Genomic DNA, 22,006 nt, shown 5'->3' on the forward strand with positions numbered 1-22,006 from the left:
AGCTAGCTGACAACTTGTATGTGAAAAAGTTGCTTGTAGTGGTGAATCAGGATGTAAGGAGCTGGTGGAGACTAAAAGCAGAGCTAAAAGGAGAGTGAATCTTCTTTATTTTCTATTATTTTCTGAGCTCTTGTCTGTTTTTCTGGCCTAAATATGAGACATCTGGAGTTTGCTTCCTTGTGTTCAATCTTTTGGAGGGTGTATGTAAAACGGTGAGAATTAGAAGTGTCATCAATGCGGAAGTACCAGTTGGGCAACAATGGCTTGCTTAGTTGTCCCATAGTTAGTCATAGTTAAAAAGGTAAAGCTGTGACCCTAGTATTAAAATTTAAATGATAGCTCATCAGAAAGTCCTCACATTGAAACCACTTTGTTTCGTCACCGTGAGACCATTTGGTCGTCGTAGATAAAGCACAGAAACACACATGCCTGTAGAGCTGTCGGCTGAGCTGGGGATCCTGAGGCTTTGACTATGACTTTAAATGTAAAATGTCGTTCTGCCATTTGTTCTGCCACACTTCAAATTATGCTCACTTTAATACAGCCACACACACACACACACACACACACACACACACACTTTTTTAATTTCATGAGGCTCACAGACTCTGGCAGTATCTTGAAGGCTTTGAAACACAAAATGATGTCATAATTTCAAGTGGAACAAAATGATGTTTTTAAAGGTATTTTATTACCGGAGTGTGTACAGACCTTTTGTAGAATCATCAATTGTAGTAATTCTTTAGAAAGCATTTTACATTTTTTTTCATAAGAAAGTTAGACTGTTGAAAAATCCAAATGCAGCAGAGCAGTCGGGTTCCTTGTATATGTCCGTCAATCTCAATTCAAATCCAACTCAAATCGACCAGTGTCTGTGTGAGGAGGCCTGCTGCTGCAAAGAAAATGGCTGAGCGGAGAAATCCAATTCTTGATTACAGGGAGCCATCTAGTGGTAGCTGAATGAAAGAGAATGAAACCAAAACCAACAGCAGAGCCTCTACTTCCACCAAAAATGAGTACATTAGTTTTATGGCTTAACAAAGACAAAACACGCACAAAAAAAAAAAATAAAAAAAAACCTCTTACAGTTTTTTTTCTTTCAAATCACCATAGCCTTTTAGAATCAGTGTGGAAATTAAAATAGAAAATAAAAATCTAATCTATGTTACAGTCCAATATTTTGCTATAACATTTCACAAATACTCCATCTATATAATCACTGATAGGAACACACAATATAAACCAAGTGCCCTGCAAAAACCTTCATTCTCCAATTTGACCATTTCATGTCATAAATAGTTTTTTTTGTACTGTAAATGACAACCAGCAGGTTTTCAGTCTACAGTATGAACTCAAGGCACTAGAACCAGGAGTATATAACATGAGTATTTATATTTCAATTCTTTTTTTTTTCAATTATCTTTTTTTTTGGAAATTTAAGGTCTCTGCAGCACACTAAGAAAACATTTTTTGCCTGTGTAAACAAAGGCAAAAAGAGGAATATGCAACACACAACACAAAAACAAAATCTCATTCCATAATTCTGTTACATTAGTCTCCTGAAAACCAAAGCTGAGCAAACTCAACTTTCCTTTATGCTTTACCTTTTCAGTATACAGTACTATTAACAACAGAGATGTTCCAAAACGCAGAATTTATACCAAAAAATACACATAATTAAGTGTCTTGTGTTTTTGAGCTCAAAAGTAAGAGAATAGCTGTCTTTATTATCTTTACTGCCATTACATGCATTAACCCGTATTCATCGGACTTCTCTGGAAGCCATGTAATTGAGGTGTAGCTATCTCTCACAACATCTTTTTTTTTTTTAATAATGAAAACTAAATTTTAAAGTGAGTCTTCTCACCTGTTGAATCTGTTTTGTGTGCCACTGTTTGTATTAAAAGACTGTATAATGAACAGTGCACGTTTACATTTAAATGCCAGAGGAGACAAGTAAATAAGAAATTTAAAACAATATAGGAAAAATACAAACATAATGCAAAAACAAGTTCCCGGCCTTTAGAAAGATTCTTCTTCTCTTCATATTTAACAAATCACTAGTAATCACCTTCCTATTTCCTTGAAGGAAAAAACAGGGTGGGGAAAAAAAACGGAACAAGGAGGAGAATACTCCAAACTCTTTTAGCTCGTCTCCAGCTTGGCCATTTCCTGCACGTAGATCCCGATGCTCTCGCTGTCAAACAGCACAAAGTAGACGGTCTTGATGGTGGAAGACATGGTGGCCACGAAGTAGCTGGATATGGCCTTGAGGATAAGCTGGGCTGCCGTCTGCTTCGGGAAGCCATTCCTGAAAAGGAAAGGATGCCCAATTAGTGAAAAATGAATTTGGAGGACAAGTTAAATTAATTAAATTAAGAGTTAAATATGAATCAGTAGCCTGAAGAGCACAAGTGCGAGATGAGTGATAATATGAATGATTTTAAGAAGACCAAATTTACAATTTTATAGTCTTCAGAACTTCTCAAAACCTATGTCCAATATTTTTCCAAGTTTTACAAGAGTCTGAAAACTTTGCACTTTAAAGCTGTTTGTATAAGGAAACAGCAAAACCCTTGTTGAATCTTTATTGTTATATGGACAGTAAAACAGGCGGTTACACCGTACAATGAAATTCTGACTTTGCTAGTCCTCCTTAACACAGACATTAAGAAATGAAGATTAAAAAGATTGAAAGATTTTTTTTTTTCAAAGTATGTTGTGCATTATTTTTGCAACGAGTTGTAAAGTGCATTGTGCAGTATTGCAAATATTGCACATAACAGTAGAATATTGCATTGCGCATAACAGTGCTGGGAGGATGAAGTAAAGACGTCCGCCACGGTGGGCGCCATCTTATAAAACAAGATGATTAACAAGATGGGAGACAAAAACAACAAGACTATGCTAGTAGCTCTTTGAGGCTGCATAGCAATGCTTTGAGCTACATGCTAAACACCAGTCTGTTTAGCAGGTATAATGTTTACCATGTTCAACATCTTAGTTTAGCGTGTTAGCATATGCTAACATTTGCTTGTTAGCACAAAAAAGTACAGCTGAGGCTGACGGGGATGTCATTAGTTTTGCAGGTATTTGGTCATAAACCCAAGTATTGAAGAAAAGGAAATTTTGACCTGATGTTGGTGTTGGATGAAAAGTCAGAATCTCCAAATTTATTACAATCCATCCTGAGGGGCACATCCATATATCAATATCTGGGCAAAATTTCATGACTATCCATCCAATAGCTGCCTAAACATTTTACTAAAAACCATAAACGTCCACTTCAGGGTGGTGCAGGAGGAAAAGTCAGGAAGTTCACCAAAGTCATCAGGATAAATCTTCTGGGCACCATGAACGCCGTTATCATGGCTATATTTCTTTAGTTTTATTTAATTTATTTTTACTTTAGTTTAATTTTGGAGACTTTTCTGTAAATCTTTGCTTTTTTGTTAAATCATGGAGACTTCACCTTCTCAAAACTGTTCAAAACAAGCTGAGTAGAAAACATCAGAGTCATGAGCCAAAAGAAAATTGGGAACCACTGCTCTAACCTGCATGTGCTGCCCTCACACTGTATTACTGCTGTTCCAACTACATGGCACGTTTGTGTAAATCTTTCCTGCTCAAAGTGCAGGTGTTTACCAGTGTCGCCAGGAAACCACGTCAGCTCCGGGTTTTGACTTACATGTACGGGTGGGCGGAGAGGAATGAGAACAACATTTTACTGCTGATGATGGAAGAATACCACTATTGATGTTATGACGACCTGTCGGAAGACTTCTGGAGCATTCATCGCATTTTTCATGTGAAGTCTCTTGCTCTCCAACATAAAGTGTTAGTATTTCTACACTTACAAGCAAACCACTGAGTGAAAACTCAAGTGCTTAATTATTCTGTAACATTAGTGACCTGCATGGTGTGTAGCAGGCTGGTTGTTAATGAAGAAAACACTGCATACTGTCAGTGAGGTTAAGATAACGTTACACTGTCTAACAAACTCAGTATAACTCAGAAATAAATCATGACAATAATCCTCCAAACAACTACACGGTGCATCGTATGTCAGGTGTGTTTTTTTTCTGTGTGTGTGTGTGTGTGTGTGTGTGTGTGTGTGTGTGTGTGTGTGTGTGTGTGTTCCTTTTAGTACCTTCCGCTACCAATGGAGGGGAAGGCCACAGACTTGAGTTTCTTCTCGTCGGCCAGAGCCAGGCAGTTCTTCACCGTCTTGTCCAGCAGCTCCTCACACTTGTCGGAGCCCCAGCCTGGACTGTTACAGTGGATCACATACTTCGCAGGGAGACCAAAGCCTGCGGTTAACAAAGCTGAGGGATGGAGAGAACAGAGGAGGAAGAACGGTTAGTGAGGTGAGAGGGGGAAGAGGAAAGAAAGATATCAGTACTAGGGTTCTACTTGCATTACAGCAAGTAACACTAAGTGCAAAGAAAATATGTTCCTGTGATATTGAGAATCCTTTTAGGATCTGTGATGAATCCAATTTGGACTGTGATTATCATTTTTCATCACAATATTGATGAGAAAACAGTAAAAAATGTCATATCGCAATTTCCCAGAATGCAATGTGACATCTTCAAATTGCTTCATATTCATTTTGCATTAATTAAAAAGCAGAGAAAAGCACATCTTCATGATGAACAACTAGTGAATGTTTGGCATTTATGACTTTAAAAAAAATTACTTTTATATTTATGTAGATCAACAAATCCATCAATCAAATAATCACCTCAATTGTAAATTAAATTACAGCTATCAGAGTGCCAGTAATAATATTTTGAATTATTTTAAACCAGCACTATAATAAAAAAGAAAAGAATCTGGATGACACTCATCTGTGAGGCCAAAGACTAACAGAAAACTGAAGAAATGTGGCGTCAGTTCTGAACCTCTAGCAAATATTTTGCTATTGAATAAATATTAACACGACGGCTTGCACAACACTGAACACATAAACAAAATGAAAGATGAATGTGTCTAGTCTCTCACAGCTGCCAACTATATTGTTGGTGAAATCAGTATCTTACAACATACTTTTTCTCAGACAACTTGTCACTGTGCTGCAGCATCATATCTGTGTTAGTCGTGTTTAGTCAGACAGAGAGTGAACTTGTTCACCTCTGGCATGCTGCTGGATTTCCTCATGTCACATCCATCATCTAGTATCAAAATCAGCTTCAATAACAAGTTTTGTCAGAAGTGAAAACCCAAAAGTTGAGTTTGGAGCACTGAGATGCTTAAAGAACACTTTGCTTTGTGGAAAATGTATGCAGCAAATCTCCAAGAGCTTAAAATGGTTTGACCGGGGTATTACAGTGAGGTGGGCCGGAGATATCACTTCTCCAGACAGCTAGAGAGGAGAAAAGAAAAGGAGAGGAGGAAGAACAGAAGAGGAGAAGAGAAGACAAACGAAAAAGAAGACAAGAGAGGAGTCTGTTCTCCGGAGTTGAAACATTTAGTGTAGTCTTCCATCAAACCAGCAGCTGTAGACAGTATAATTCAGCCAAAGCCCCCTGACGCTGTGAAGTGAGAAAGTCTCCAGTCAGAGTTTATTAGCCCACAGTGAACGTGAGACTGGACCAGAGTCAAAGCAGAGGACGAGCTGATTTCCAGATGGCAAGCACAGAGGATGGAGAGACTTCACACAGCAGGGCGAGAGCCAGTCACACTGCATGGGTGATCTGGTTGTGAGGTAAAAGTCTGAGGATGATGATGATTACGGTTTTTATGGCCGCTTGCAAAAGTTCAACTTGTTTTATGGTTTGGGTCGGTGGAACAGTACGTGGTGGTGCTTGTGTGCTGCACATCTGGAGATCACCTGTCAATCAAACTATACGAACAGTACTGCAACAATTCTGTTGATGTGGTTTGGGCTTCTGAGATGCTCTTTTTTTGTGAGTTGTGGCTATAACTTCTATTCAATACAAATTACAAAACAAAAAAAGACTGTGTTGCAGCAAAAATTTGAAATGTGATACTTCATGTGTGCCACATGGTTTTTCCTGAACAAGGACCTGGTAGGTGTTAGTTTTATTTTATAGTCAATAAGACACTAAGTGCATAAGTGCAATACGCACTATTCTGTGTCAAATACTTCCTCTAGTAACCCGTCCTCACACCCTTTCGATAGGTGGGATGGCTTCAAAGAGCTGCTGACGAATGCTTCACTGCAGAGAAAACACAGTGCCTGGATTTATGAGTCCTTACAAGTGATCCTACCTACATAGTGATCCTGAAATTATACATGTTTACGCTTGGTCTCTGTTTTCTTTTCTTTTTTTTTCTTTTTTTTTTTAAATTGTATTTGTCAAGTTTTCTTTTAATCAAACCTTTTTCTTTTCTTTTTTTCATATTAGCCAAGTTACACTAGTCTTTCCACATACCCCCTGGGATACAAGTACCCCTTATAGGCAAACACTGACAGACAGGATGAATTAATTGTTGGTTTTGGTGTTAAGATTTGTTGAAAGTAAGAAACATAAAGAATATCTTCAGGCTTAGGCTTTCAGAAGCGAAAATGTAAAAGCTTTTATGAACCGACTTCAGGGTGAATCATGACTCCGTTCTGTCAATCAGAATTTCTGAATAAAAAAAAGATCTGGACTGTTTCTGTAAAGTTCTGTTTATCTGAGCTAAAACCCATCTCCACCCCTTCACTGCATAGTAAATCTGCACTGAGCTTTCAACTTTGGCTATTTTGCACCACTGATCAATTTCAAATCATACTGACAGAGTTGACCTTTGAGGGATCAGAGAGTCTAAGATGAAGGAAGCAATTATCATGTATGAACGTTGTCGCATCATTAATGAGAAGCAACACCAACAGAGCTTTCATCTTTGTATCCATTTAGCCACAGATAAAACTAGCCACAGCTAATGTTAGCCACTGAGAAACCTGCAAGTAGTCAATGCACCAACAAGCTTCCAGCTCCACTGATTTCACTGAGGCTGCAACTAACAGTTGTTTTCAATTTCTATTAGTTTGCAAAATATTTTGCCGGTCTATAAAATGCCAGAAAACACTGAAAAATAACTGTCACAGTTCCCTAAAGCCCAAGATGATGTCATCAAATTGCCTCTGTTGTTTAACCAACAGTCTAAAAAATGAAAAGAAGTTACAACCATGAACAGCAGCAAATCCTCACAAATGACAAGCTGGGGAACGATTGGTATTATTGTTTTAAAACCGGCTTTAATGATTATCAAAACAGTCGCAGATTATTTTTTAATTTTTGCAGCCCCAGATTTGAGGAGGAACTGACTTCTGGTATGAATGAATAACCCTGGTACCTGTCTGGCCTTGGAATTGAGACGCTTGTTCAAAAAATCCAGATGAACAAATACTTAAAAAATATTTTACATCCTGAAGAACTTTTTCTTTTTTTTTTTGGACGGCTGTTCTGGTCGGGGTGACCGTTTGGCTGATCCACATCCCCAGAATCACTGACAGGCTCTGCTGGCTCGGTGTTCAGTCCCCTGGTAATCTATTTATGAGCTCCACACAGAGAGCAGGATTAGGATGCAGAGCTAACTTGGCTGAATGTGAGAGAGGGCAGTGGTGAAGGTGGGGAGTGTTCGAAAAAGTGAGTGTGAGCGATGAATAATGAGGGAGACAGATGGAGAAAGAGGAAGAGAGGGGGCAAAAAGAAGTGGAGACAAATGGGTTGAAGATAAAATAATCTGCAAGGGCTCAAACGATATGGCTCTCTGAAGACTGATGCCTTCAGTTTTCGACTAAACTTGCCAACAATCCATATTACATGCCAGCACTGAACTGTTTTTGATTATTTTCATCACCAAAATATCCAAGCATTGACTGTTTCTATACAAAGTCGAAGTTGTGGCGTATTAGAAGAAGTCCTTCCCCCTGCACAAGTTCAATGATAAACCACACTCTGGTAACATTTAACCTTTAAGAAAAGAAGGAATTAATCAGTGTGTGTGAAATGTGTGTGTTCATGTCCAAGGGGCTGATTGTTGCAGTGTCCTGACATCATTCGCTGAAGGTGGAGGCAGACGCCAAAGAGGCCCCAGCCCTGTGCTGCTCTGTGTGTGAGTGTGTGTGAAGAGGGATTTACAGGACGCACTGACATCACTGTCATACGAGCCGGGTGGTGCCCGAGTGGATCAATATGCACTTTCCGACCCCTTCAGTGGTGACACTGGAAGAAAGTCATGGAACGTCAGTGTTGCCCAATGCTGAGGGAGAGTGTAAAAACATTACTCTCTGTGGTGTGAACTGGGGTTTACGCTCAGACTCGGTATGTTTTTCTCTGTGAATTTCTCCTCCAATCTTGTCATCAGAACGGCAGGAACGTGGCTCTGATCGCAACTACAGAGAAAATTGGTCGAGGTCGTTTCTAAGCTTCTAATAGAACAAACTACAGTATAAAACTAAGATAACGGAAGCAAAGTTTCAAGTTTCAAATATAAATCTTCAACTATCTGCATCGAACAGCAGCCAGTCAATAACCACAGTCTGAAAAAATGAAATAAAAGTGCTGTCCACTGCCCATCATACAAATAATGACCATAATAACTAAATAACCGATAACATTTCCATTATATTGAAGGAAAAATTCTGCTTGAATTTTCTAAATCAAGGCTACTAAACCTGCAACAATTAATCAATTAGATGATCAACAGAAAATTTATCTGCAATTATTTAGATAATCGATAAATCGTTTAAGTGATTAGTTAAAGCAAAAAACGCCAAATAGTTGCTGGTTTCAGCTTCTCAAATGTTGGGATTTGATGCTTTCCTTTGCTGTATATGATAGTCAAGTGAATATCTTTGGGCTTTGGATGTTGGTCCAATAAAACAAGCTACGGAAACAGATCACCTGAGGCTGGGGGAAACTTTAACAGGCATTGTCATTATTTTCTGTCATTTTATAACGAAAACAAAACGATTTAATGATTAAATCAGTAGATGAACTGATAATCAAAATAATCATTAGTTGCAGCTCTAAAGGTCACAACAGCAGAACCGGACTAAACCAAGGTCAATTTAATAATTAAAGAGTCCGAACTAGAACTGAGACCAAGGCAGAAATGGCAAATTCTGAAAATCAACTTTTTATACAAAAAATACAAATAATGCTTGTCATAATTACTTTTTGTATAAAAAGATGAAAAATAATCATTTTACCATCCACAGGGTAAGGAGCAGGTACTGCTCACAGCTGGACGGTATCTGCTCTGTGCACTTACCACCAGCCACCTCCAGAGGGCCGTTTTTCTTCTTCAGCTCCGCCAGCGCCTCAGTGAAATCCTTCCCTCCTTTTTTTTCCAGAGCAGAGCCTGTAAGCGGAGAGAAGACCGGGGTGAATGCATCTTCAGGTACTGCTGACAGACAGACAGACAGACAGACAGACGGACAGCAGGAAAGAGGAGAGGTGATGTGTCATGCAGGCAGACAGACAGGCGGGCAAACATGGGAGACGGATGGACGGACGGACGGAGAGGTAGGCAGGCAGACAACAATGCTGTCAATCATTTTACCTGGCCTCTCTCTGAATCTCTGTGCTCATTCAACACATTGAGTCTCTGTTACTGTATTTGTGAGACGCAGGAAAATCTCTCAACTTCAGTGCTACTATTTTCCAAATGACTCATTCTGAGTCAGTTAAACTAACGTATTAAAACCCCAGTCCCTAATTACTTCCCTCTGTCCACACATACTGGCTAATCTGCAGTGGACTGAGGGTATTTTCTTTCACTCTCAAATTAGAGAGTTTGTTAAAGAAAAAAAGAAAAAAGGACTAGCAGCATGTTGTAGATGAAAATGTAACAGCTCTGTTTACCTTGTTTGCTCACACATTTCAAGTTAAATAGTCCAGGAAGCAATCTAAGTTCCTCCTCTGGAGCGGAGGAAGAAATTATGAAGCCAGTGGGAAAGCAAATTCAGCTCTTTCTTTCCTATTTATTTTAATTGAAGTCATCCCACATCAGTCACACTATTTCAGATTTGCTCAGAGCTAAAGAGAGAAGCCACAAAGGAAACCAAAGAGGAGAGAGGTGATTCACCAGTGCCAGAGAAATGAATGTTCTGGCTGCAATATCATTAAGAACAGGCAGGAGAGAAAAACACAGTAAAGTTAATGTCAGCCTTTAAAAGAAAAGTTAGTGAGAAAAGCTCTTCAATTTATTCAGCAGCCAATACGAGCAAGCAGATCAAGAACAATGGGATTTGTAGTTTAACAGCCTGTTGTAGAGTCATTAATGGTCAAATAGTTAAACATTCATTCACTCATTAATTCAAATGACCAGTGATCATCATCCCTCAGGAGCTTTAAACTGAGGCGTCAGGAACTTCATGTCTAAACCAAAAACCTGGTGGAGTTTCTGTCTAACCAGCTGGACCGACAGCACGGTCGAGGGGACGGAGGTTACAGGAAATGAAGTGAGTCTCAGATTGTCCACTCTTCAGTCACGTGGAGAAAGGAACAACAAGCAGCAGCTCAGTTTCAGGATTACACAGACAGAAATATGCAACGTAGTCTGTATAACAACAACTGCTCTGTGTAGATCAGATTTCTGTTGACACGGCATCTTCTATATTATTGGATATTTGATGACTATTGAGAGTAACAGACTGTATTGAAGTACTGTACACATGTTCCTTAGGGGCATTGGCTGTAAAGGTGAAGCACCTGTGCATCAACATCAGTGGTCAGAGCACAACAGCAACATATGGGCTACCCATGTTAAAGGGCTACAGTACATCCCTGCTTTTAGACATTAACTTTGCAAAGACTTGAAAGATGCACAAGTCAAAGTTTACTGCAGTCTGATTAATATTTCTAGGATGCTGAACAAGAGATGTGTTATAGCTAGTGCACAGGGGCCGGCCTCATGAAACAGGATCACTGAGTTATTGGGTGATCAGACCTAAAACAGGCCTCTATCTAAACAATGCAAGTGGCTGCATTGGTGAGGGTGTATTGTTCAGGTACTGGTGAGACACAGAAATACAATGCAGCAGGACTGGTTTAAGTAGTAGATCTAATAGTCTGAAGGCCTCTCAAGCACAAATTCATAATACTCCGAATACTCCATGTTATCCAGCTAACTTCATTAATCCTGCTTTGAGAAACAGACCCCAGTTGTGAGCTGCTGGGTTGAGTTGTCAGCTGCCAGCCAACAGCCTTTTTTAATGCGGTAAGCTGCCAAATTCAAATGATCCTTTTCACAATGTCCACATTTAGTTTTTTCTTCTGTGTTAGGTTTATTGAAAACATAGCGTGTGACTGCAACACTCTTTGGCAGCTGACTTCCAAATCTTGGAAGCTGGAGTTTCCCAAATGCCCCTCACTGCATAAATAAAAAGAGTCACTGCTTGTACATTTCAAGACTCTGTAAGTTCACTGTTTCAACAAATCATTTCATCATTTACAGTAAGAGCAGCAGGGAGTTGTTGGTGGTTGTGGGTTAAAAGGTTTTCTTCAGAGCAGAGCACTGGCTAAATAATCTCCTACAATGCAGAGTAAAAACTGTGCTGCTGCTGTTACGTTTGTCCACAGACTGCAGTGGAGACTATCTGGAAAATGCAGAGAGAGAGCACACAGGCAGTCATGGTCTCGGTGGTGTCAATAGTTCCTTTACCTACTTCACCACCTGTATAGAGGGAGGAGTTGGTCGGGTGAACGACAGCGTCGCTCTCCACGATGGAAATGTCGGCTTGGACAACTTGCAACTACAGACGACAACAACGACAGACAACAGGCAAACAACATGGTGGTAAAAACACAGTGAGTGATCCGGAGCAACAGGATGGGACAAAGAGTAAGAAAAAAAAAAGAGTGAAAGAGAAAAAGAAGAAGTAAAGAGACAAAAGGTGAGCGCGCTCCTTATTGTCTGAGGAAGTCACAGGAAACAAGGAGGCCACTGAGGACACGGTGGGTCACGTTGTGTAATTAGGAAGCAGGACTGCACATTTGGTCAGATTTACTTTAAAAAAAAAAAAAAAAAAAACACATTCAAATACAATAAATTACCAGAAATTTGTAGTTTATACTCTCATGCACACAAGTCTCCATGCAAGAGGGCATTTCAAAATATTTTAATTACATTGCTGTAGTTTTAAACTGAGGACAGTAAGAAAGTAAATATTAAATTAACATTAACCAGTTTTCTGACTAACTGTGCGGTCCTGATTTCTTTGCTCATTAAACTGAGCAAAAATATTTATGATCACAATCCAGGTGAACGACCTTACAGCCAGGCTGCAGTGAGCAACTAACAGCAGCTCGTGTCACTTTTTCTTCTGTAAATTGGGTTTTTTATTTCAGTCTAATAATGTCCCTGAAATTATAGTGATTATTAAGCATTATAAAGGCCTGGCAGCCATCTGAAAGGAGGACAACCTGGAATGAACCTCAACACATCTACACAATGCAAAGAGCAAGCAGAATCACCGCTCTGAGGAGCTTTGATAAAATCCTTGAATGCCTCCACTAAAATTCTTGTCTTTCTTTTAGAGAACAGTATCTTATTTCTGCAAAGTACTGAACAGGGTCAGTTACATGAGGTCGCAGGGGGTCAAAGATAAGACCCCGGTCATGTATTCACACTGTGAACAACAACAACAACAAGTCCTTTTACTTCCTGCAGAGCTGAGGAACGAAGAGGCAAACGTGTTTTTTTTTTTTTTTTTTTTTTTTTTTTTTTAAGAAACACTGCAGAAGCCAAAACGTCAGTAACAACACTTGGAGAATGGCTGCATTGACTTTCATTGGGGTTTACTGTAATCTTTAAGTAATTTGACGGAGATTTATTTAGAGTAATGATGTCTTACTGAGATGTTGAAGGTAACAAAAATATGACTTGCCTATTAAAGTTGTGTAGCTGCATAAAAGCTGAGGCTCATTTTCACCAAAAATATCTGGATTTTTTTTTTTTACCAGGAGCAGATTGGTTTAAAATGATTTTCACCCATTTAATTTTATGTTCCCAAGCGTCCAATTATTTTTTTTTTAATGCTGCATGGATTAAAGTAAAGAGGGTCCTCTGGCAGCAAGCTCAGCACAGAAACTGTCTCCAGTAATAAAAAGTGAAGAGAAAAATGCAGCAAAAACATTAATGACCTGCAGGTAATGTACCATAGGCCCCCCAAGTCAGCAAGGAAACAATAACACAACAACAAAAAATACCAGTAAGTAGTTAGATCATAGCTAAGTAGAGGGTTTGTGCTGTAAATGTAAAATAAAAAAAAAATAAATAAAAAAAACATTTTCACATGGATTTTTCTGCTCTAACCGAATTAAAACACAGTTTTTCTTTTATAAAGAACCTGAAAATAATGAGCCATAGAGTCGATCAGTATCTCTTCCACTGTCCTAACTGAGCGCGACGACAACCAGGTTGTCCACAGTGTGAATGAACAAATCTGGTGGAAAGACCAGTCAACCAGCCGGAAACCTTAGTCTGAGAGGTCTTTTTCAATTCACTGAGAATTTAAGAGGAGAAGTTGTAAAGCTGTTGAACATTCAAGGATTTCTTAATATCAAACCCCCACTAAGACCAGAGAGGGTGGGGGGTGGGGGAGCTCACCTAGATCATCTTTAAGTTCAAGTTCAGCATTGGTGGGGTTGATGACCCCCTCCACGTCAAAGCCAGCCAAGTTACTGACCTCGCTGTGGATAAGGTTGAGCTGCGGAGGGGGTAAGGCAGGGGATGGAGTGAGGGTGAGGCATGCCAAGGAGGAGGGAGAGCAAGAAGGAAGAGGGGAGGAAGCAATGCCATTAAAACCAGATTCACACCGCAGCTTAAAGGGATACCTTGACCTTTTGATGAATTACAAAACTGGACCCAACATATCTAAAGCACACAATGAGCAAAGCCTGAACATAGTTGTGTGCGGTGATTTGTTGTATATACTGTCTTAGAAAAATACACTGGACCCTGTTTACATCCAAGCTGTTGCTGCTACTGCAGGAGTGCTCACTTTTTCCCTTAAGACTTTGTGGTGTTTGTACATATTCATACTCAGTTTACAGTTTTTAGTTTAATCTACAATTATTTCGCTTTTTGCACTCGTCTGTGTTGCCCTTGTCCTCAACGTCAGTTCTATGCTGCACCGTGGTCAATGAGGAACGACATTTCGTTTCCCTGTATGCATGTCATGCATACTGTATGCGTGGAAATGACAATAAAGCTGAACTTGAACTTGAAATGTAGACCGACAGCCAACTGTTAATGTGTAGAGAATAAACAGGAGTACAACAGGAGTGGAGAAAATGATGTCATCATTTGATGGAAAAGGACTCTCTACACATTTGATTGAAGATGAGTCATAAAGTATCTGACTGAAAGCCAATGTCAGCATTTGGTAGCTTTAAGCTGGACCTGTGGATAGGCACTTTATACAACAGCTAACAGAGTCCAAAAGAGGGCAGCAGGTCTGCAGGTGCACAGGTTAAAAAATGCTAAATTCTTTAACATATTAAGGGAAACAGTCTGGAAAATTAGGACCACATTTGTGAAACTCAGGTCACAAGGTGAAACTAACCAACCAATATGATGGGTACAGTATGTTGTAAACACCCTTTTGTCCTGATGTAGATTGCTTTGCAAGGTGACACTACCAAGAAAAGCCATCTATATATATATTATGTTTATTATACAAGGTGAATTTGGTTTTTTGTAGGATTTTTTTTTTCATGTTTTGTTTGTTTGCGTCTGGCTCTACCCCATAGTTTCACTTTCAAAGCTGTAATTTTACCAAGGCAGAAGGAGGACTGCAAACAGTTGCCACCGCCCGTCAGTAGACTTCAAACAGAAAATATTCTGACATTAAAAATTCAAAATGTCAAGGCATCCCTCTAAATGTTAAGAATTTTCGACAGGACGGGCTACATCCCGTTAGCACCTCTTAGTTTAAGATTCATTAGTCATCTGTCGTACAAACAATGTATTTCACCATCAAGGATTTAAAATTAAGGCTTGATAATAAAGGCCCGAAGTAGTGACAAGAGGAACGTGTGTGACTGAGACTGAATAAAACACCAAGGGAAATGCTCAGGCAGGAAAAGCGCAGTTACAATAATTAAGTCTATAAAACAGAAACAGACTTTCTTTGCTATTCATGGGTTCATTATCTTAATCAGTGGGAGGTTAACAGCATTCACTTGATTAATTATCATCCACTGATTTAAACAGCTGCTGTAATCTGTGGTCAGCTACACAATCAAGTACTGAGCTTCTTTTTTTTTTTTTTTTTTTTTTTTACTAATGAAGAGGTTATAACGGCAGCAGACAAATACTGCTGCTGCTAAGGGGTAGAATATTCAGGTTTATGCTCAGTTTCAGTGACTTCAGGTTATATTTCAAATCAGTTCGGTCTTTGCCCTCCAGAAAAAAGTAAAAAGGTTGTCAATTTTTTTTTAAAAATTTTATTATTCCTCACTAAAACACTGTGCTATTTATCGAGGGAGGCAACCAAATCAATGTTAATTTTTTCATTGCTACAGGTTACTGAAAGAAGAAATGAGTGTCATTTTGCTTTAAAAAAAATACTAGAATCGTACGCCTCCGCTGACCAGTCAAGTTGCAGGAAATATGGTCAAAATCTCCTCTTCCTGAGTTACAGCATTGGATAAAGGCCAGAGGTGTTTTTGCAGAACATTATGAGGTCACAGTGAACTTGACCTTTGACCATTTTGGATGTTAAATGTCATCACTTTATCGTTTTATCCTATAAGACATTTGTGTTAAATTGTGACATAATTAGCATATGAATTTGTGAGTTATGGCCAATAACGTGTTTTGTTAGATCACTGTGAACTTAACCTTTGACCACAAAAATCTAATCGGTTCATCTTTGAGTCTAAGTGAAAGTTTGTGCCAAATTTAAAAAATACCCTCAAGGCCTTACTGAGATATTGAGTTCACGGACGGACAGACTCGGGTCCTGGCTGTCGCGGGGGAAAGGCATAAAAATGTGTAGTAAAGGATGACAGCCAAATGATATGGGTTAAATAAGTTCCTTATTTACTGCCAATTAAATGTGTATGCTACTGTATCAGTTCAGGTTAATTAGTATTAAATAATTTATCAGTATTAACATATGCATGGTGGACTAAAGCATGCAGCGCCATCAGCAACTGAGTCACAACTGAGCTGAAACATTGAGTTCTGGAGGTAAATCTTTCCACATTAGTTTTTCTCCGAAGGGCATTTAATTAAATTTTTTGTATTTCAACTGTGTAATGAAGATTTTACATCACTCATCAGATTATAAAACAACTACAAATTACATTTCTTAAGAAGCCATCTCTCAATCCTATCTTCTCTAATCCTATTAAACACAAAACAGTGCTGAATACTCATGTTGTGCTACACTACCCACGAGCTTTAGCAAGAGGCGACAAATCAAGAGGTCGTCGTCATTTGTTAGAAAAATCTTCTATCTGGGTTTTAATATATAATATAATTAATAATATGAATAATAATAAATTAGATATAATTTTCAGTGTGCACAGGAGCCAAAATCATAATAAATCATCAATTACTATCACTGTTATCACTGTTTACAGTAAGATAAAATGAACCGGTGATACTTCTTGCATCATTCTTGAGTCATTCATTCTCTTGCACACGGTGTCGTTCCCCTGCCTTTTATGTTTTTCAAACTCAAATCTATTTTTGTACGCTTCTGATCTTGATGATCTCATGATCCTGAAACTTGAAACATTTAAAAAGACTTTGACGAGGCTTAGACAGAACTTTCAGGGAAATTTACTTCCATGTTTCAGCTCAATAAGAAGGTTAAAAAAGGCAAAAGCGAGGGGAGCGCAACAGATCTGAGATACAATAGACAAACAGTTAGCATAGCATTGGTGGTTGCTACTATCACAGCTCAAGCTACAGTGAAGCACTAAAAGCACAAATGAAGTCTGGTAAATTATAGCTGATCTGTTCAGAAGTACAGCGTGTTGTAAACTTACATTTATTGAACATAATTTCACATTAAACACATTTCTTTCTGTGAGAAAGTCAAGATTAATGGAGATAACATCATCACATCATCTTTGATACAGCAAAAATCTATTCGTTTTATTTTATTTTTCATATCTGTAAGATTCTTAAAGACAAAGAAGAGTTTGTTCTGTGCACTGATCTGATTCGTCCAGGCTCAGTATTAAAGAATAAATTGGTTTTCTCCAACAGCGATAAGATCATACATTACTGAAAAAGACAAGTAAATGTGTCTTTTTCCTTTGACTTCTGAAATAGCACAAGTAAGTCCTTTGGTGGCCAATTTTAATCTTAATATCGAACATGTGTGTACTGTATGTATCTGTGTACGTCATATATTTGTTAGTTGTCAAAGGCTTCTGTAGAACTCATATTTATTTATAGGCTTTATATTAGCATGACAGGAGTTAACATGAACATGAATCATTCAATAGACACTCAACTGTATTTTTTATTATATAATTATCTTGTCCTGTCTCGGGTTAGTGTATTTCGAAGTTGACAGAAACTGACCTTTTGACCCAGGAAGAGGCTCTTGGTGGAGAGCACGGTGAAGCTATCGGCTGGAGATCCTTCTGTGGTGCTGTCTGCTGACGCCGCCTTGCTCACCTCACCCTGCTTCTGTTGGGTGACAGAAGACATGTTAACACCATGTGAGACTTTATTTCTCTCTATATCAATAATGTTCTTTGTTCGCCTCCCTTTGTAGAGAGCTCAGAGGTCAGGGTCAGCTATAGTATTTTGTCTCATTGTGCCTAGTCACTGTAGATTTTCTTGGTCCTGCATATCAATTCTGCTGTTTCCTGACTGCGAAAGATACCAAATCTCCCCACTCCTAAAAATATCTGAACCTGTTAACCTGTAGTGTTTCGTATATGTACAGGTTATGTACAGTTTATTGTGAGAAAACCCCTGGACTTACATATATGCCCCAAAATAAAACACCTAATTCTGGTTCCATAAATTTTGTATGACATGTCTATATAAAGACGCTCAGTGCTGCTCAGGACATTGGGTAATTCAGTGATACATAATTGTTTCTTTTAGGAAATCAGTACGTCTTTAAAAACTATTGTTTTGATTAGATTTTGATCATGGCATGCTTATAAATCAATCAGCAAAACATCAACATTAAACATGTAAAATTAATACTTAATCACAGATGTCCAGTAATGACACAACCCACTTTCGACTTCCTAGGTTGACCTCAAACATATTCAGTGTTAATCATAATCACCAGACTTGTGGCGTTTTCCAGTGAAGCCATACCTTTGCTTTCCCTCCTCCCTTTTTCCCGCTCAGTTTCTTAGCCGCTGTTTTCTTGACTGCCTTGGGTTTCTTCTCAGGGGCGGGTGAAACGGGTGTCTCAAGTTTGCCTTTTGCTCCTCTCTTCTTGGCCAGCAGCTCTGGATGGATGTTAGGCAGGACTCCGCCTGCTGCGATGGTCACACCTTTCAGCAGCTGAGACAGGAAGAGAACGTAAACAACTTGAAATGACATGGTGCTGCACTGTCTGGAAGGTAAGAAATCAATCAATTTGTTGTATGCACTGGAAAATAATTTATTATTATATTTATTAGACAATGTTTTATAAATGGGCTACAGAATGATGGCCTACAATGGCAGATAAGATACATTAACTTCAAATAAATGTGCCATAGTAACAAGTTTAGATAGATGCAATATTTTTTTGACCTGGTTCAGCTCCTCATCATTGGCGATGGCCAGCAGGATGTGTCGTGGTGTGACGCGACCCTTCTTGTTGTCTCTGGCTGCGTTACCTGCCAACTCCAGGATCTCAGCTACAGGAGTAAAAATGTATTCATATACGTTTTAAGCAAACATAATGAGATTAGTTGATTTCTGAGCTGAGAAATCCCTGAATGTACAGCTTCAAAGTGCTTCCTCATCAGTACCCACACAGTGTCATATCTCACTGCTGCAGCTGATGTTAACTAATTTATAACAGTTGTCTTTTGTGTCTGGGTTCTGAGGAGATTTCACTAAATATAAAAAGTTAGTAAATATTATGTTTGTGTCACATTAAACGTTTAAGAAACTAAACTGCCATTACATCGCAGTTCAGTATTCCATGACTCAAAAAATGCCTATTAACATCTGTAATGAGTACATACAGTGTTTTACCATTCTCTCCTCTCCAAAAACAAAACTCACCAGTAAGATACTCAAGGACAGCAGCTAGGTATACGGGCGCTCCCACCCCTATGCGATATTTTGGCAGGCCTCTCTTGATGTAGCGCAGCATGCGCCCCACAGGGAAGATGACCCCGGCCTTGGTGGACCGGGACGTCTTGGTCGACTTCTTCTTTCCTCCTCGGCTGGACATGGTGCTGAGACCGCTACCAGTGTCAGGCTCTGCAGGAACACATCAACCGTGATCCATGAATTAATCTGACTATTACTGATTTTCTTTCTTTCTTACAGTTTTATGGTGAAACAAACACTTAATAAGAATTCATTATGAAGTATGTGGAAAAATGCTTTTTTTGAAAATGCAAATCCCAAACTGAGGCAACGAAGAAAAAGACCTTCCCATCTCCCCTGACTTTTTTCTCCAATTTGCCCCATTGAAATTTTCCTCTTGCGTAAGAGAGTCTCCACAGGAAGTGACAATTCAAACAAAAGAGTGAAATAAACAAACTATCTCCCAAAAACCAGTTAAACTAAGGGACAAAGCTCATGTCTTCCTTCTGATCAGTCCTCTCACAAGGACAGGCTGGATATCACTGAATAATTTGAAAACATCAATAATAACACTGGAAATATACTGAGCTTGTACTTTCTCTCTTTACTGAATGGAAACACTGACAGGTTACATTGTTGTCAGCATGACATGGACAGAATTTGTTTTTCTAAACAACAAATGACAATACGTTTTTAAATCTTATGTTTTTGAAGGTTTGACAACTTAAAACTGAAACCAAAGCTGATACAGTCCTGATACAGTATGCTTTGCACCCAGCTCTTCCCCCTTGTTACACATGTTAATAAAAACTATTAGTATACAGCTTTTATTCATACATCTTAATTTATTTTAATTCAATTCTTGTTAATCACCATCTTTAAAGACATCCAGTAGTTAATTCTCAGCTTTCATTCCCTTAATACCTACAAATCCCCTTGATGCATCTATAAACATGTCAGTTTCAAAATTTACTTTACCATATTTAAGTATGTTTTAATACACATTGTGGCTTGGATTGGGTTGTGCTTTGGTGCACCTGGGTCTAACTAAATACTGAAGGCAAGCCTTTCACTGGAACATCAAAGAGTCCCTGCTTTATATCTTTCAATGTAAATCAATGTCCCTGTAACTGGGTCCCTTCTCCTGGTTTTATAGTCTGCTATACACATAAATAAAAATGGGCTGTAGCCTCTGGTAACTATTTTTGTAAAATACCAAATAGAAATAAGCTGCAGGGTATTATGGAAACCAAGAAATATCCTTAGACATAACACAAAGTGTTGTTGTTGCTAACTAACCCAAGGTGAGGGAGGACACACAATGTGCTGCTTCATGACAGGCATTCATTAAACATGTTGGTTGGTAATTACCCAAGATCCAAATCAGGCTTTTTGTGTGTTTTGTTTAGATCACCCTCAGGCCAAAGAGCATCCTAAATGTCACACCAACTGGAGGAAAACATGGATTATAATAAGAGCTGCAAACAGATATTTTACTAATAACACATTGCTGCCATCCTGGGCATGGTTCATGATTAAATGTAAGTATGCACAGGGCTATGATTTTGGAGGTTAAACTCTAATAAAAACTCTGATATTCAAAGTCAGTCCCGTGGATAATTTCATAACGTGTAAAGATGTCTGTAATTGAAATTATTATTTTTTTATTGTACCAGATGCAGACACCAATTAGCTGTCTGTTGCTGGCAATCAATTAGCCCCACCATAGGCCAGCTATTTCCTATACCTGCTTTAATGCAAGGATTTCTCACGCCACATCTCACCACATCAAATACAACGTTAACCGCGGCAATTACAACGTTATTGACCGGTAGACACACATAATTTCCGCTGCAACATCTGCAGCGTTTCTCCACTCCGGCCAGGTGTAGGTGGGTTTAACCGCCACACTGGACATTTATTACTGCTGGCCACTGACAAGACGGCGATTTCCGCATGTCAACAGCCCGCCGGATGTCTCGTACAAGCAGCTGTGTTTTATCCACAGACCGGGCGACTACACTAACGGCTAAAATCGAGCTGTCGGAAGACCTGAGGACATTTTCCCGTTGAGGTCAGCGAGCTTTCGGGTAGAAATAACCCCGGCAGAGCGGCGGCAGCTGCCCGCTCCTCCTCCTCCTCCTCCCCTCCCTGTTTGTCAGCTCCAGCAGCACGGTCTCCGCTCTCGGCCTCCATGCCAGAAAAGCACGAAATGGCAACGTTAACGGCTCAGTTCGGTGAACGGAGACCTGCTCGCCCGACAAGGAGCCACCAAACTCGACCCGCAGTGGTGCGCACACCCGGTAGTTTACTTACAGAACAGGGCACAGGATAAAATGTCTCCGGTAACAAGCCTGGGCAGTGTCCTCGACTCCCACAATCCACAGCGAGTTGAAATATCGAGCCAGCGCTGCCCGCGGAGCGATGCAAGTACTGAGAGCAGGGAGCAAGCCTGCTGAGTCTGAATCCGCTGCTGAGGTGATCTTTAACCCTTTACACCTTTACTATCCGAGAAAACACGTGGGTTTGAACTGAAACGCCGACTGTTTCCCGAGCAGATCGACGCTAAATCTCACGTTTAATCTCTCCTACAGTCGCATTGTAAATTTACTGAAGCGTGGCATCATACTTTATCACCAGGGGTGTCACTACAAATTCTGGGCACCTTGTAAAAGAAATGTTCCCCACTGCCACCACCTCCCACAAATTCCCATTTAACTGCCTTAGTAAATTTTAGTGGGGAAAAAAACAGCCAATCAACCAAAGTTATCAGGGAAACAATGTGTCATATGGGTGTAGAAAGACT

At 39.4% G+C, this 22,006-nt stretch overlaps 1 protein-coding gene across 2 annotated transcripts; it reads right to left on the reverse strand.

Moving 5' to 3' along the window:
* Positions 1–669: 669 nt before the first annotated feature.
* LOC111234323 (core histone macro-H2A.1) lies at positions 670–21,772 on the reverse strand. Of its 2 annotated transcripts, none has more exons than XM_022762337.1 (9): positions 21,517–21,772; positions 19,171–19,371; positions 18,691–18,797; positions 18,265–18,456; positions 17,509–17,616; positions 13,570–13,669; positions 9,229–9,318; positions 4,151–4,325; positions 670–2,311 (listed from the first exon to the last, which is right to left on the reverse strand). In XM_022762337.1, the coding sequence occupies exons 2-9, from the start codon at positions 19,340–19,342 to the stop codon at positions 2,146–2,148; spliced, it is 1,110 nt and encodes a 369-aa protein (XP_022618058.1). In that variant the 5' UTR covers positions 19,343–19,371; positions 21,517–21,772; the 3' UTR covers positions 670–2,145. The 2 variants fall into 2 exon arrangements, with proteins under 2 accessions (XP_022618058.1, XP_022618059.1); XM_022762338.1 differs by lacking the exon at positions 13,570–13,669 and adding an exon at positions 11,623–11,713 and having other exon boundaries at positions 21,517–21,768.
* Between the last annotated feature and the right edge of the window lie 234 nt (positions 21,773–22,006).

The sequence above is a fragment of the Seriola dumerili genome, unplaced genomic scaffold (genome assembly GCF_002260705.1).
Source record: "Seriola dumerili isolate Sdu_G_001 unplaced genomic scaffold, Sdu_1.0 BDQW01000449.1, whole genome shotgun sequence".
Classification (NCBI taxonomy): domain Eukaryota; kingdom Metazoa; phylum Chordata; class Actinopteri; order Carangiformes; family Carangidae; genus Seriola; species Seriola dumerili.

Excerpts from the sequence above, each read along its gene's own strand:
- LOC111234323 (XM_022762337.1), bottom strand. The coding sequence starts at position 19,342 with ATGTCCAGCCGAGGAGGAAAGAAGAAGTCGACCAAGACGTCCCGGTCC. Across the intron at positions 18,457-18,690 it reads ATGATGAGGAGCTGAACCAG|CTGCTGAAAGGTGTGACCAT; the intron begins GTCAAAAAAATA and ends TTCCTGTCTCAG. Across the intron at positions 9,319-13,569 it reads TGAACTTAAAGATGATCTAG|GCTCTGCTCTGGAAAAAAAA; the intron begins GTGAGCTCCCCC and ends CTCCGCTTACAG.